General features: G+C 37.2%; 1 protein-coding gene across 2 annotated transcripts in view; it reads left to right on the top strand.

Annotated features, from left to right (window-relative positions):
- NTRK2 (neurotrophic receptor tyrosine kinase 2) overlaps positions 1–17,871 on the top strand; it is a 399,384-nt gene that overhangs the window by 220,907 nt on the left and 160,606 nt on the right. Inside the window, exon 13 of one of the 2 annotated variants that reach the window (XM_056122542.1) lies at positions 1,109–1,585. The exons of the other annotated variant lie outside the window; for it this stretch is intronic. Coding sequence (XP_055978517.1) covers positions 1,109–1,137 — 29 coding nt within the window. The 3' untranslated portion in view covers positions 1,138–1,585. Of the gene's footprint in view, positions 1–1,108; positions 1,586–17,871 lie in introns of those variants that run through there. 2 annotated transcript variants of the gene reach the window in all.

Here is a 17,871-nt window from a genome sequence, read left to right as displayed (position 1 = left end):
TAAAATTGAGCATCTTACTTTTTAATTAAGTTATTTTCATGGAATATTTTTATAAATTCATATCTAAAGAACCTCTAAGGAGGAGCTCTTTGAGTAAGTTGCATAGATTGTAGCTGAAAAACAGGTTAAAGAAGATCTTAGAGAGAATTCATAACTGTTTTCATATACTTAAAGTAAAATAGTACATGGCCTGCCACCAATATTTAGACTTCTCCAAAGTTTGAGGCAAAACTCAACATATTTAATTATCTTTCTTCAAAAGATGTGCTTTTAAAAATATGTTGAGTTTAGAATGCAATTGTGATCCTACAAAAAAGATGACTCAGTTTTATATCACTAAACTGAAATAGTAGAATCTAAGTTCAGTTTACTGAACATTTATTGATTACCTATACTTTACAATATAGGAACTAGAGATTTAGTAAAAATAATTACAAATTCTTTACATTTTGGATTTTACTGGAGAAGTCAGTGGTTAATAATATTTTCATGTAAAAGTGCACTGTGAAAGGATGTGTTAGAAAAGTATTCTAGACCTAACTTACCTATAGAGAAGAGAAAGTTCAGTATGAGAAGCAGGTCAGACCAAATGAGGTCATAATGCAGTGAATGCTGTGTCAGAAAATGGGTCTCATATAATTTACCAGAGAAAAAAAATTATTATTTTAAGTGAATTCCCCAATATTTAAAATACATGGTGGAGTCAGTAAATTTTATAAAAACAAATTTTATTTGGTCCTAATACATGCTTGGTTATGATCTGCTGAATTTTCCAAAAGATTAATACAAAAACTTCATAATGCAAAACAATATTCAATAGTACCATGTCCAAAACGGCATAGCCTCCACTCCTGCAAGTCTTTGCTTTAAAAACAAAACAACAAGAAAGAAGCATAATCAAGCCAGGTTTCTTTCAATGATGCATAAAATCATTTAAGTAAAAAATGATTCTGAATTATTCCTCCCCTGTCACCCCCCAAAAAAAATCCAACATTTTCACTATCAGGAGTCACATGAGTTTTTCATTTGCAAGTTTTTAGAGCAATCTGAACAGGGCTGAATTGCTCCTGGTCACTTTCCAATAGCAAGTTTGTCTACTTTATTGCAGGGCCCAGAGGTTACCCCAAGATCGCCTGATAATAATTTGGTATTTGGAGGCTCCTGTGTCACTGCAGGAACTAAGGAGGCTAAATCCATGCCTGATGGAGAAGAGTTCAATGGTTATCTGCAAATTCTGGCCAGACAACATCTTGACGTCACTCCTTAGCTTCCAAAACCTAGTCAAGCAAGAAGTTGCCTTCCAAAGAGAAAGCAGTGTGCTCTAATGACTAATCCCTCAAAATGCTATGCCACTTTAACTATAGACCCATCTCCTCGATCAATCAGGATGGCAAGATGGAGCTGATGAGCTCAGCAACATCAAGTCTGGATTTGGTCTTTAATTCAACTAGTCTGTTTAGACGTGTCTGAAAACCATGTCATCTGACAGTGTGGGGTGGTTTCTGAGTACGATTTACAAACTTGGCTCAGGGGCAGCTGTGCTATACTCTCCTTGACTGCTGAGAAAAGTTTTAACAGGGTAAATGGAACCATACTTCTGAGCTGAAAAAAAAAGAAGTAATAACTAAACTAAAGAAAATAATTAATCAGCAAAATCCCCAAATCATCAGTCTTGTATTTTCTTGAAGGGTGGGAATGTGTTGTAGCTTCCCCTGAAGAAAAAGATTGTCATCCTTAAAATTGTGTCTTTCCTGAAGAAGACGTGTACCTTATCGAGAGTCCTAGACCTAGGGCCTAAATGGAATTAGAATTTTTTCTCTAAATATGTGCTGTATGTATTTGTTTGCAGAGCATGTCCTCTTTGTATAGCTAGGGTTGAAAACTCCCTCAGGCAGATGAATTTCAAGAGTTCTTTTCCATGTGGATTCTATTTATAATGAAATGACTATGTCTTGATTTCAGTAGTCTGCATACCTCTAGGTATTATAGCATACCTGTGTGTGCAAACATGCTTTTCCATTGAATACAAGATTATCTAGCAATTCTGTAGATAAGCACTTATTTAAGGACCATCTAGGGCTAAGACAATCAGATGTCATACGTGTAGGGAATATTTTACAGTAGTTGAAAGGTAACAGAGGACAGTCCCACTGCTCTTCACATTCCTTACCAGCACTTTCATTGTGTTACCAAGGAAATGAGTGGGTAGAGGCAATGTTTTGCACAGAACTTCAGAGATTTAGGACATATTTGCAATAATATTTTAAGTAGACATAAGCAAAAATACTGAACTTCATTCAGAACTCTAGGAACTCTTTAGATTAAAGGAAAGGGTCCTGAGACTTATCCAAAGTTATTTTCAAACTTCTTTATTATCATAAACCTATAGTGCATTTTGGTTGTCAGGGATAAAAATTAAAAACTGTAAAAACAATTATGTTAGCACTGCCCTCTGTTCTTTTCCTATTGCTTTTGTCTTTCAAAAATATATTTCCTTCTAAATTTTTAATTGGGCAAATAATGACTTTGAAGTCCAGATCAGATATTTCCAAAACAATCCAAGTCCATTCTGTCCAACATATTTTTTAGGAGAATACAAATGCAGACACTCTAGGATCTTCAGAGCTGCTTCATTTTGGGCTCAGTACGTTGACAACTTGCAGAGGTCTTGCACACTGATCTGATGCTTTAGGGCTGGGTCTCAAGTCTTACTCCCTTTGGGGCCATAGTTACCCATTGCTAGTAAAGCAGGTTGATATTATACTATATTTTAATTACAGAGAAGGTAGTAAGAAACTATAAAATAATGCCTTTAAAAAGCAAACTGACTTAGCTAAAATAAAGGAAATGAGTACTTGCTTCATAATTACATTTCACATATGTTAATATATTATAAACTACTTTGAGATGAATATTTGTTAGTATGCCAAATTTCAAACATGTGTTACAATTAAGCAAAACAAAATACATTTGACCACTGGATGATTTTATCAAAAAAGACATAACAACCAATTAATTATAAAATATCTAGGCCTAGTTTTAAAAAACACAGTTCCACATTGAACAGCTAAATGAAAAAACTACAGTGAATTTATCCTGGAGAGGCACTCATAGTGATATTCTGAAAACTTAGAGATATTCTGAAAACTTCTTGGCCAACTATCATGGACCAAGGTGAATCTGTGCATCTCTCTCACATCAGACTTTCCAGTCCAATTTCACCAAGTTATCCAATTATAGAAGCATGACAGAAGATCCACTTGCTGTAGGCATTTCCTAAGGTTCATTCCTGAAACCTGGATACCAGCAGAATGAATTTAATCAAATAAAACCTCCATTTTGTTTTCAGTTGGCCACTCTTGCATGTGCCAGCAGATTGTGAGCCATGACCAGTTCAGCAAACACAAGTGTAGTGTGTATGATAGAGACTCTTGCATTGCTCAGAAGATCCTGTTACCCATCTGCTTTGAATAGTTGGGTGCTCCCTGTGGTTAAGTAGAAATTTCATGAAGAAAGTTTTTCTTGGATGCAAAGCTCAGCCCTTTATGGCATCTCTTGTAACAGAATTCCTCCTTCTGAAAGTGCAGTTATTCTGTCTTTACCAATTCTGCCAGCCTGAAAGGGTTGCTAACCAGAACTGACCTTCTTAGATTGCATCATTCCAGCATTTTTGTGAGGCCAGAGTGCCCTTTATGTTTTCATGTGTTGTACCTCGTGTGTTTTATTGTTTTAGTCTCTTGGTTGTTGTCTCTTTTCTTGAAAAGTAAATAAGATTAATTTTCTCTGTACCAAGTACAAAGAAGAATGGGGAGCAGAATTATGGTTGACCCTTAAAAATATGGTTTTCATCTACATGGGTCAACATTCAAGCAGATTTTTAATAATAAATATAGAGTTGACCTTGAACTCTGCAGTTGAAAGTACTACAAACACAGTTTCTCTGTCTTAAAATATTGTTAACAACATTCTCTTTGATCTGACTTACTTTATGGAAATATTATGGTATCTAATACATATAACACAGATTATGTATTAATGAATTGTTATTGGCAAGATTTAGAGATCAACAGCAGACAATTATGTTTTGAGAGAGCCAAAAATTTTATGCAATTTTTTTACTGGATGGGGTGTGGATGTCTTCAACCCTTGCATTGTTCAGTGATTAACTATAGCTCTTAGATCAAGTTTATAACCAAGGACAGAATATTTCTGTGCTCAGGTTCAACTCTGATTTTGTGCAGGTGAAAGATGTATCTCAAGATAGATAATAATCTGCCCTCTGTCTGAGCAGCGTCCCTTCTTTCGAAGTATACTGTGATTCATGAGTGTCTGGGCTCCCTTACAGAGGGGAAAATAGAAGACAGTATTTATTGAAAAGAAGGGAATTTTTTTGCTTAAGTGATTACCAGGACTAGAAGAATACATAGAGATGAAACTTTTATTCAGAGTCAGAAGAAACTCATACAAATTACACTAAGTCAACCCAGTAGGTATAGGTCTAATTATTTTTGTTTGTAGACAAAATTTAGTCTTAGTTACTCAAAAGGCCTTCAGATACCCTGAATAAATACTTTAAACTAAACATGGAAGAGTTAAAACAGAAAGTTTAGAAGGATAAGAAAGATTAAACAAAAACTCATCTGTAATTCCAATAGATATTAAGATCATTAGATTTTAAAATTGAGTTCTGTACAAGTAAATCATGATAGCATTTTTATTTTGGGGGGAACTAAGCCACACTCAGTTATGCTTAGGGGTTACTCATGGCTCAGCACTCAGGAATTACTCTTGGCAGTGCTTGCGGGACCATACAGGATGACCGGATCAAAACCTGGTCAAATACTGCATGCAAGGCAAGCACCCTACCCCGCTATGCTATTGTTCCAGCTAACATTTCTATAGTTTTAAAATGATTATATGTGTGATTTTGTATCAAAGAGAGTAAGAGGGAGAATTCAATATAGAAATGGCAATGGCTAGTATCTATATCATTCTTATCAGTTACTCTATATGCTATCAATAGACACCAGCATTTGTTTGATATGATTATTTTAACATGTTTTTTTAACATATCATTGATCATTTTGGGTGCATTAAGAGAACACAGGTCATTATTAGATAATTGTGACATTTACACTAAGTGTAATTCCTAATGTTTCAATAAAGTGCTTGATACATATAGACATAATTCAAATCTTAAATGACTTAATTATACAAAAAGAGCAAGTTTTCTGTTAGGAAATGTCTTTATTAGAGGATATGGCATTAATATGCTTATTTATAAAATGAGCAGATATAGCACTTTTAGATTGTCACCTGAGTTCTTTCCCTGTAAGAAGATGGACTTTCAGACCTCTGTAACTTTGCCTTAGAAGATATTTTTACTTTCTGCAGGTAAAATATAGTCTTCATTCTGTTGCAACAAAGCAAAGAAGAACTAGTTGGTGTCTGAGACTGAGTCATGTTTCTACTTTCTGCTGATACATACTTTCAGCTGATAGAGCCAAGTGTACTGCTTCATGTTTTCTTAATCTTGACTTTATTGTCTCTGACTCATAAATACAAATAAATCTACTCATTTTTATCATTCTTCCTCATTTTCTCTGTATCATTATCATTATGCTAATGATCATATTTCCTTCTATACCCTAGACCTATTAATGCCGTTCCTGATATCTAAAGAAACAAAAACGAATCATATCACCACTCCAACCCTCTCTAGAGAACTAATTTTGCTTTCCCACATACTATCAGTTTTAGGATTTTCCTCTTAATAAGTTATTAATGGACTTAATTTATTTATGTATAAGACTTTAGTGGTTTTTGAGCCCTATCTATACTTTATTAACATTGGTTTTGGAAGAGGAATACACTCCTCTTATTAGTGAGATATCTATCTTAAATTCCTGAACTCTGAATCTTTTGGAAAGAGAAGATTATCACTAAGTAGCAGAAAAAACAAGCCTATAACTCTCTGACTAATTATTCTCTAGACTTGTTATTATTTCTAGACTCCATTATTTACTAAATTTTGGAGTTTGCATTTTTAACTGAAATGGATCTTCGTCACTTTTATGTAGTAGAGTTGACAGCTGAATATGTATCCCTGCTCCATCTTTTCTTATCTTGGAAAATAACAATGCTGTTCATGTTATTAAGACCCAAGCTTTTGGGGGGGAAAGAAGAATGTGAAGGGGTTGGTTGGTTGGGATCAACTCATGTTATACTCACATACTGTCTGTCCAGTTCTGGAAAAAAGGAAAGTTGTATGGGTGGGTATAGGTGATGTGTCCAGTAAAACTCTATTGATGAGCACCAAGTCAGGATATGTCTCTGACCCTCTCTATGAGGTGTATCTGTTCACTGGACCATGAGCCTTTCCCTTGCTCTTTGTCTCTTTTGCCTAATATCACTTATTTATACTGCATTCCAATATTTAAGGTCATAGGCAAGAGGTGGTCATTGATGGTGGCTACATATTATTTAACTTTATTAGCTTCTCTCATGTGTTATGATGAGAGTGGACCTAGAACATGATTCTATATTATTTTTTGCCATGTTCAGAAAATCCAGGGCTTGTCTAGATATATGCATGAGTGATCACTGAAGCTTGACCTTTATAGTATAGATCTGATCCTGGTAGTGAGATTTGTTGTATTGGAATTTGTGCCACAGCCAGCCATTCAGAACTGAATGTGTGCAACAATAAAGACAAGAGTGAACAATCCATATTCCCTACTGCCTACTTTTTGCCATATATTAATCATTATTCTTACATAGACCTTAGAACATAATTCTCTGGGGGATTCCTAAAATCCTACAAATTTTTCTCTTGATCATTGATCACTTGATACCCCGTTACTCATCGATTTACTTGAGTGGGTGCCAGTAGCGTCTCCATTCATCCCTGTTGAGTGCTAGTGTAGCCAATGGCATCTGCTCATTCTAGGAATATGCAGAGCTTCAAACCGATCATTCAGGGTCTTGATGAAGAAGTCTGACCATCTTGTAGGTGGGTGTCCATGCGATCTTTTGACGTCCCGTGGAATCTAGTCAGTAATGGCTCTAGTCCAGCAGTCATCTCTAAACCTGATTACGTGTCCAGCCCATCTGATTTTTGATGCCTTGGCAAATGATAATGTCTCTAGATAATGTATAGAATTTTTAAATCTAGAAAAAAATCACCAACTTTTGTTATTTGGCTTAGACTAGGTCTTTTTGACTAGTAGACAATGCTAGGAATGTCTTGTATGGTAGATAAGGTCCTCACTCAGTATAGAACTTAAAGGACACCAATAATATATATATAGATATCAATTTTTTAATTAAACAATCACAATCACGATCACAATCATCCTGTTGTTCGTTGATTTCTTCGAGCAGGCACCAGTAATGCCTCCTTCTTCCTAGCCTGAGATTTTAAAAGAGCCATTTCAATGTTCTTTCAGGATTAGGAGAATGAGACCCATCATTGTTACTGGTATTTGGCATATTGAGTATGACACGGGACGTTTGCCAGACTCTATCGTGCAGGCAGGATACTTTTGGTAGCCTACCAGGTTCTCCAAAGGAAAAATAAGATAATAAGATGTTGCGTGGCCGCAAATGCGGCCACGCACTTCCGGGAGCTGGGTTTTATAGTCTCTGCGTCTTCGCCGTTGATGGAACCAACCTGGCTCTGGCAGCAGCTGGTGGGTGTGACACCTACCTACTGAAAGATTGGGGGTCTGGGTGGAGAAGGCCCAGTCTCAATTTGAGTAGGCTTGGAGACCTCAGCCCCGAGACTCACATGCCTGGGTTCCTCTGCCAGTTCTTTCATGCAGGAGGCCCATCCGGACGTGTGGAGAGTGGTCCCAGCATGGCCATGGCTGGATCCGGCGATCCTAAGCTGGGGCTCTGCTTGGGGGGAGAGAAACTCAACCCTTCCCCCTCCAAGGGGACCCAGTGAGGACAGCCAGACATGGGGGCAGGAGACTCTGCGATCTTTTAATATCTCTTACGATATTAAACAATATTGTAAACAATAATTTGAAAAACAACTATTCATGCAAAACACAAAGAACATATCAAAATTTTATTCATGATAAAGAAGACTGAGATTAGTGTGAGATTAACCTTAAAGCTCAGAATCACGTCCTATTTAATGTTAAATCCTGACCCTTTTCATTAGAAATATTTGCAATAATTTTTATTTTTTAAACATTGCATTAAAATAGTGTTTAATCTCAATTACTGAATTTGGAGTGTGCCCTTAAATTTTGTGCATAGGAAAGGCCCTTACTCCCTTACCCTGACCCAGCCCTCAAGTCAGTCTCCTGATCTTGTAGGAATCTCTGGTTTCTGCAATGTTAGCTTTGTATGCATTAACTCCTGGGCTGATTTGCTTCCAGTTTTTTTCCTCTTTCTTTCATTGCTTATCTAATGGTCCTTTCTCATGGCTCTCCATCTGCCTTGATATATATTTTTCCAACTCCTTTTTGCCTTCATCATTCTGTTATCTGCTGATGTATCTTCACAGACACATTCAACTGCTCACTGCATTTTTCTTTGCTTTTCATGCATTACCCTCCAGAGAGAGGAAATGAATAAGATTTATTTTTTTAAAAAGAAAAAATATACAAGGGCCAGGGAGGTATAGAACCTTCTTAATAAAGTTGAAAAATTGTATGGGGTAAATTGAATGAAATTTAAAAAGTAAGTGAAATGGCTTTAAGAAATGAATTAGCCATTAATTTAGCTTCCTGCATGAGGAGTTTTTGAATTACAACTTGTGAATTAAAGCTAAAAGTACTTGAGATTAAACATATTCCATCTTAATTGACTTCATTTAAGCCTAGCCTTTGATCCCATCAACTGATTTTTATGTAATATCCGCATCTTATGTTTATGAACAACCAATATGGAATGAATGACTTTTATTCAATAGTTCCTATGACTTAAAATTTCAAATTTCAAAAATGCTTGACAGTGCTGCAGACAGCCATTATTACTCTGGTTTATAGATGAGAAAGCTGAAGCACAGAGTGACTGGAAGGAAAAATAACAACCTAAATTCCACATTCACCCTCCGATGAGGGAGTGTTCTAGTCACAGGCCTTCATAAGCTTCTGAAAGTCTAGGGCTCTTGTATTCTAGTGCATCTTGCCATCTCCAAAAGTATGATATGACAATTTTCTATTTTTGAAAGAAGATTTATAGTATTGTTCTTTCAATATAGTTAACCAAGGCATGTTGAATGTGCCCAGCTTCAAACATGGAGGCTGTAGATGCCAAATACTAGTGTAACACACTGGAAGAGAAAGAAGTAGCCAGTCCCGGCCCATTTGTAACAGAAGAACAGAAAATGGCCCAAGGGGTGTGGTGGGGCAATAATGAAGTTTTTTTCTATGAAGTCAATATCTAAAATAATACATAATCATGAAGATTAATATTTAATCTTTAATTTTTGCTAATATAAAGCATGTAAAATGCCCTCTTTCTTATCCCAAACAATAACAACGATTTCTGGAAGCCTGCTTCCTTTGGCAGAGAGCTAGTGGGCCTTTGTTTTTATTTTTCATCTTAGAGGAATCCCAGAAGTGTCAGGGCCCCAGGGGTGCTTGCAGCTACCAGAGATGAAACATGGTTCTTCTGGTTCTTGAGGGTTATGCAGTTGTAGGGAATGAACTATCTCCCTGGACCCTCTTGAGCTATCTCCTTAGTCCTGCCTCCTTTGTATTTTTTTTATATTTATTTATTGAATCACTGTGGGAAAAGTTACAAAGCTTTCAGGTTTAAGTCTCGGTCATCCAATGATCAGACACCTTTCCCTTCACCAGTACTTATTTTTCACCATCAAGAACCCAATATACCCCCCTCCCACCCCTCCCAATGCCTGTGAGGCAGATGATTTCTACTTTAACTCTCTATCTACTTTGATTACATTCATTATTTTGACAAAGGATGCACCATTATTGTTTAGAGTTTTCACCCAAAAATCAGAACTGCTGAAAAGGCATTGTGAAATAATTTGTTTTCTATAGACAGTTATGAGAACCATATGATGTTGTGAGGCCGCTATTGCGGCCGTGCAATTTTGGATTTCTGATATTTTACTTATTAAGTCTGGAAGGATTTCTGCCAAGAGCCAGATAATTATGACATTGGTTTCTGTGGCTCTGGAGAGATAATTAGAACATTGGTTTCTGTGGCCGTGCCAGAGAGCTGTTCGTGGGGGGCAACTCGTGACTTCGGTAGGGCGTGAAGGACAAGCTGGGAATGCCCGTCTTCCCATGCTGCCTCCTTTGTTTTATATCAGAACTCTCTAGGAAAACCATCTGGTATCATTGGACCCTTGATTTTTTAAAATTTTTTTATTTTAACAAATCACTGTGAGATAGAGCATTAAAAAACTGTTCATGATTGGGTTTCAGTTGTATAATGTTCCAACACCCATTCCTCTACCAGTGTAGTTTCCCAGCACCACTGTCCAGTTTCCCTCCCAGCCTCCAAGCACTCCCTCAACCCCCACCTACTTCTATGGCAGGCACTTCTATCTCTTTCTCTCTCTCTCTTTAATTTTAGGCATTATGGTCTGCAATACAGATGCTGAAAAGATATTATGTATATACCTTTACCTACTTTCAAGACTCAGTTCTTGTCCAGAGTCATCATTTCCAATAATTATTGTCATAAGGGACCTTTCTATACCTTAACTACCCTCCACTCCCCACCCTTGTGGTAATTTCCAACTATTGACCAATCCTTCTGGCCCATTTTCCCTGGCCTTGGATATTAGTTGCATACTTTTTTTATATACCCCACAAATTAATGTAGTAATTCTTTATCTGTTCCTCTCCTTCTGACTCATTTTGCTCAGCATTATATTCTCCAAGTTCATCCATTTATATGCAAATTTAATTACCTCATTTTTCCTAAAAACTGCATAGTATTCCATTGTGTAGATGCAACATAATTTCTTTATCCAGTTGTCTGTTCTCAGACAATCTTGTTGTTTCCAGATACTGGCTATTGTGAATAGTACTGCAATGAACATGGAAGTGCAGATGGTGTTTCTGCTGCATGTTTTTGGACCCCTAGATTATATTTGAAGGCTGGTAGAGCTGTTCATATGGAAGCTCAATTTCTAGTTTTTTTGAGGAATGTCCATACTGTTTTCCAAAGAAGCTCGATCAGTCAGCATTCCCACCAGCAATGAATGAATGGACCCTTGATTCTTTCTTTAATGAAATCAGCTCTATGATCTTTTAAAGATAAGCTTGATAATCTTTGCAAAAACTGTTCAAAAAAGGTCAAGTGCATTCAGGAGAAAGTTGACATGCTGAGGGACCCCAAGCCTTTAGTTGGTCAGGCTGTTCCAAGGAAACACTGAAGCTTGCAATGCACTTCCACTAACCATTCCATGAGCACTGAATTTCTATGCCAGCACCATAGAAATGGTGCAGTTTGTAGGACATACAAATCACTCTTTAGACATATCCTTTCATTTTCCATGCAAAGAATTATATTTCCAAACCACATGTTTAAGAGAGCTCAAAATGTTATAGATGTTTAGCCTTTGGAAGTTCTTTTATTAAAAAAATACAAGTCAACATTGCTAAGTGGCATTTCCTTTAATGGAGATAGTATGGGAGAGAATGATTCAGGAGCATCATTGCTCCAGGGAACAAGTAGCTGATGGTTTTATTTTTATTTATTTCTTTTTGGACCACACCCAGTGATACTCAGGGGTCACTCCTAGCTCTGTGCTCAGGAATCACTCCTGGCAGGCTCAGGGGACCGTATGAGATACCAGGCATGGAACTTGGGTTACCATGTGCAAGAGAAGCATCTAGCTGCTGTACTGTCTGGTCCCAAGTAGCTGATGTTTTTAGCACTTTGCATTACATTCATGTGCTTACACACACCCACATATGGGATCAGTGTCTCTTATTTGTCTTTTAGTAATTAGAATGGTACATAATCCCCCAAGTGTCCCAAAGCAATCTTTTTCAGATTTGATTATACCAGATGAGTTAGAATGGCAAAATTAATAAATTATTGCCTAACTCATTATTTATTCTCTTAGTAATATTGATAACTTAAAAATCTTATAATTTGAGGAATGAATCATTCAATTGCATTTCAAAGTTTATCTTAGTCAAATAAAGATCTTGTTTATTAAGAACTTCCAGGCCCCCTGTATCATCATCAAACATTAAGTCACAGCTGCAGAACTTGGGAAACCTTGCCTTCAGGGCTTGTGAAGCATCCCCTAAGCACATGAAACAGTTAAACAAAATAGGATTGCAGAGAAAAATGGCCTTTATATTTACAAGGAGAGAAAACAGTGAACATTTCGCCTCCCCTGGAATGGGAGTTGTGTGTTTTTGCATATGAGGGTCATTGGCCTGTATAAAAAAATGTCCCCATGAAATGAAATTAAACAAATATCTGAGTAATAAGACTGTTGAAAATTTGTTGAAGACTTTTAACATCAAAACTCCAGGATTGTGTTGAGTAGAAGGATGAGGATAAAAGTTTAGATTAGGTTTACTGAATATAATCATTTTCTTTGTTGACTGATGAATGCATGTGATCAGGTATTCATCTAACTTGGGAATTTAGTAGCTGTTGAATGATACTGAAAATCGCTGATAGAAATTTTACTTATTGACAATTTTGTAACTTCCCAATCATTGACTTTTAAAATAGAAAAACAAGTGCATCGGCATTCTCAACTCCTAAAACAGTGCTCAGAATGTTGAAGATGATAATACAAATCGGTAAATAACTGAATGATAATTCATCCTTATTGTGCTTACAATCTTACTATACATGTTTGCTTGCCATACCTGGGTGTACTCAGTGCTTACTCCTGGCTCTGCACTCATGGATCACTCCTGGTAATGCTCAAAGGAACCATATGTGGTGCCAGAGATCAAACCCTCAAGCCCATGTCAATCACATGCAACGTGAGCACTCTACCTGCTACACTGTTTCTCCAGCTCCAAATGTTACTATAGCTTTGAGAAAAAAATACATCTGCTTTGTTTGACTGCCTTTTGTCTTGGGGGTAGGGGGGCACATGCAGCGTTGCTCAGGACTTAGTCTTAATTCAGGTTTCAAAGATCACTCCTTATAGTGCTCAGGGGACCATATGTTGTACCAATGATCATGTGAAGCCCCCAAAAGACTAAAAAAAATCAAATAAAAAAAGAGATGTATTTTCTTCTCAAAACTATAGTAGAATTTGAAACTGGAGAGAATAGTGTAGCAGGTGGAGCACTGGCCTTGCATGCGGTCAACATGGGTTTGCTCCCTGGTGCCTCATGTGGTCCCCTGGTCTTGCTAGGCAAGCCCTTCTGACTGGTAGGCTCAGTTCTTCAGGCCAGCATGGATCTTCTCTTGCCATTTACCAACTAGTATTCCTTTGGCCGTGTGTGCGTGTGTGTGCGTGTGTGTGTTGTGTGTGTGTGTGTGTCTGTGTGTTTATATATCCTGCATCTGAGATAAATCATCCTTTTAGCCAGTTTATTTCATGCTTCCTGCTTCCCCCGACAACCCCCCTCCCCCCCCACACACACACGCATTGGTTCCAGAAATATTTAAAGCAGTTTACATTTGGGGCTGGAGCCATAGCACAGCAGGTAGGGCGTTTGCCTTGCACGCAGCCGACCCAGGTTCGATTCCCAGCATCCCATATGGTCCCCTGAGCACCGCCAGGAGTAATTCCTGAGTGAAGACACAGAAGTAACCTCTGTGCATCACCGGGTGTGACCCCCCCAAATAAAATAAAATAAAATAATGCAGTTTACATTGGAAATTAAATTTAACTGATTTGGTAATATACCTGCAGCTTTCTCATTTTTTCCATAGCTTACATCCTAAAGTTCTCTCTAATATCTTAAAAGCAATTTTTACGTTCTAAATAGCTGAGGGAAAAATAACAGACAACATAGACAATAATTTCAAACAATGAAAACGAGTGTCTGGAGTGCTTATCTGTTATGGAGAGCAGCTGTGTAGCTTTAGAAGACGATGGAAATGTTACTTATCACTGTCTGTTTGATATTTTACCCAGCCTTTTTCTTTTAAAATTGTGAAAGATCGCCCAGCAAAATTGTGACAGCACTGTTGGAAGACGCAGAACCTACCTCTGAGTCTTCCAGATAGTCAGGCAGCTATTGACAGCCCTCTTCAAACAAAAGCTTTGTACTTGAGATCATTGCTATTATTGGTTGTGGTGGTGGAATTGGTATGTGTGCATGTGTGTGTGTGTGTGTGTGTGTGTGTGTACATGCATGTTTCCAAAGGAAAGTGAGAGGACATATAAAACAACACTAACAGTCCAATCCAGTTTCTGCATTTATATATTTGAAGTCACTAGAGGTGAGGCCTGATAATTCTGATGCATGTCAAAGTTTGAGAATCCTTCCTCCAGACCAGACCCACTGTGGAAGTTTCTCATTCTGAAGGTTTACAGAGTAGGGTGAAATGCTGTTGAGTGCCTTGGGGACAGTCTGATATCTTCATTGCTGTTAAGTTTTTATTGGGAATCCCTCCTTGATTAATGTTTGTTTTATTTCTCATATCTGCAAACAACTCTTTGGGTCTCTAAATATGGAAATCTTTACTTTTGATTGGTTAGGCACAGCATGTGTGATTTTTATATAAAGTAGGATTGCAATAGCATTCAAGGTATAGTGTTCTCATTATAAGTACTTGTCTCTATGAAATATTAATCCAAATTTCCCAACATGGAAATGAACTTTGGTAACTTGATCCATTTTTATTATGTATTAATAATATACTTTGAATAACAAAATAGATAAAACAAGAGGATTTTTTTATGAAAATACCTTAAAAACTTAGTAATACAAAAATGCAAAAGTCCATTTTAAGAAAAAAAATCCAGTTTAATTTGGCAAATTTGCCACCCAAATAATCAACAAAATGCCAGAAAGCTCAAAATGGATCATATTAGACTCAACGCTTCCATTTTTTCTCTAGAAACATCAATTTAGGAATTTGACTATGTTGCTAGTGGGAGGAGGTTCCCTGGGTGGTTTATGTACAGTGTGAAGGGGACAGGTCGCAGCCTGGAGATGAGTGTCTACCACTGTGTCCAACTCAGTTATCTGGGGAAGCACAAAGCCAGGCTGTATTAAGGAATTGCTCTTTTCAGGAAAGAAAAGCCAGTCTGCCCTCACCACAGACTCAATTATGAGGATCAGTTTCCCATTGTATTGGCTTTCATCCTTTATTGTTACCTTACTTTAAGTTAGTCCTAAATCTTACCCAGGCTTTCTGAGGTCTAACACCATCCCTTCACAGAAAAGAAATTCAGGGTCTGGTGAGAGTGCTTGCCTTGCACTAGGTCAATCTGATTTCTATCCCATATGGTACCCAAGTACTACCAGCAGTAGTTCTTGAGTGCAGAGACAGGAATAACCCCTGAACATCTCCGGATGTGGCCTAAAACTCAAAAAGAATCAAGAATAGAAATGCCAGAGAGACTAATGGTGAAGTAAAACATGTTTATATGGAAAATAAAGAGAGGAAAGGGGAAATAAAGATATGTGTTCAAGATAACACAGGCTTCTCAGACTGGTGAAATGTTCCCTGACACAAGAAAGTCCCCTTCTCAGTCAGATGCCAGCCATAAAGGCATCTTTCCTCTACAGAGTTCATTCATAAGCAGTTTCCCCCAACTTGCCCTGCATCCAAATTCACTGTTAGATTGTTGCTAAGGGCTAGTAGACATTGGAGCTCTTGGTAGTCTTGCAATATTCATAGTACCACCTTTGCCACCATCCCTGTTCCTACAATGAAATTTTGCATTTCAGTGGTTCCTGAGATGGATCCTTTATGGAAATGTACTTCATGTCTTTAGACTGATTATAGGTTTCAGATAATGTTTTTCTCACTGTGTATTACCTGGGCACCCCTACCTTCCTGTCTGCACTGATTAGAAACTGAAAATTAAAAATTGCAGTTGCCTCACATGGTTACTAAGAAAAGTCAAATTCACATTCACTCAGTTAATTTCATTTTAAGACAAAAGAGCTATCATAACACAAAATTGTTGCAATGAATATAGTTTTATCACAGTATGAACACTTTGTTGAAAAATTCTTTTATTCCTTTCCACAAATTCTTAACGTTTTGTTGAAATTTTATCTTAAGTGACTTAATCTTTACAAACTTATGTAAAATGAGATTATGGGACTGAAAATTAAAAAATGATTGAATTAAAATATCCCAATAGAAAGTGTTCAAATTGGATTTCATCACATAATAAATTCTCCTTCAGCTTTCTTTACCATAAATAATATTGGTCAGAGAAGCCAAATAAACCAAATAAATTACTAAACTATCATAACTACTTCAATTTCACTCTGCAGACAGTGTCTACTCTTTTTTTTTTGCTTTTTTGGGTTACACCCCGCGATGCACAGGGGTTACTCCTGGCTCTGCACTTAGGAGTTACCCCTGGCAGTGCTCAGGGGACCATATGGGATGCTGGGAATCAAACCCGGGTCGACCGCGTGCAAGGCAAACGCCCTACCCACTGTGCTATCTTTCCAGCCCGCAGTGTCTACTTTTAATTGTATAATGAAGCCTTTTCTTATAAATTAAAATTCTGACGGGCTACTTAATTGGAAACAAAATTAAGAAAGAGTTAATAAATACTCAGAAACAGTCAGGGGACTTTCTATTTTCACATATGTTCAAATGACTCCTTTAAAATATGAAATCTACAAAAGTAAAGTTCACCTTTCAACTAAACATTTTGTTTAAAAAATTGGAGATACAAACATGAATCCAATATTGAGGAATAGTTGCCCTTCATATTTTCCTGGTTATATACATTTACCAAGCACAGGGAAAATTTTTAATTCTGTCTAGGTGGAAGCTGTGTTTCTATCAGCATAATATATCACAGTATTTGTGAGTCTTGTGCAAAACTGAATTTGTATCTCTGCTGCCACATATAGGGAGTTCATTCTCTTGCAGTAGAACCAATGAAAAAGTATAATTTTCAGTCTTTAATGAACTGTGGCCTTTTCATATGCTTATGGTCCTTGAACAATTTGTTAGGCATATTTTTCACAGATGCCAAAGAGTTATTACACTGTGTCTAGTGCTAGTAATGATGAATTCAAATATTTCCTTTACTTAACATATTTCAAGGCAAGAGTATATTTTCCAATCATATAGTTATTTGTGTTTCCCCAAATTAATGCATCTTCTCAAAATCTTAAATCAATGATAAGGCCACTAGGTTAAATATTCAGTGTATAAAATTGTACTGAATGTGATCAGGAGGCAGGGAAATGGGCGAGTGTGTATTTTTGTCTCCTAACTAGCCTGGGATAGTAGAAAGAAAACTGGATCAACAGTTTACTCTCTAAGGCAGAGACTCATTGAGGGCCCCTCTTCAAGAGACTCAGCTCCAGGGGCTATAGTAATAGCACAGAGGGTAGGGCATTTGCCTTGCATGCGGCTGACCCGGGTTCAATTCCCTGCATCCCATATGGTCCCCTGAGAACCGCCAGGAGTAATTTCTAAGTGCAAAGCCAGGAGTAACCCCTGAGCATTACCAGGTGTGACCCAAAAGCAAAAGAGAAAGAGAGGGAGAGAGGGAGAGAGAGAGAGTGTTCCAAAACCTGTCGTCTAACTAAGCATCCTTTATCAAAGATCTTCCTTTATCAAAAAAATCATTTGGAGTATTATATATGGCTTCAATGACTGGGAACCTTAAAAGGCCAGAAGCCTATTTACTAATTATCCATTGAAAATCAGAGTCAAATGACAAATTATTGAAAGTGAATTGAGTTCTTAATAGTGAGGTTAAAATACTGAAACATGATCTCTAGCTATTAAATG

Source organism: Sorex fumeus, unplaced genomic scaffold (genome assembly GCF_029834395.1).
Source record: "Sorex fumeus unplaced genomic scaffold, SorFum_2.1 ptg000046l, whole genome shotgun sequence".
Classification (NCBI taxonomy): Eukaryota; Metazoa; Chordata; class Mammalia; order Eulipotyphla; family Soricidae; genus Sorex; species Sorex fumeus.
The sequence above is the reverse complement of the archived record's forward strand: the minus strand, read 5'-3'. Positions and strand labels throughout refer to the sequence as shown.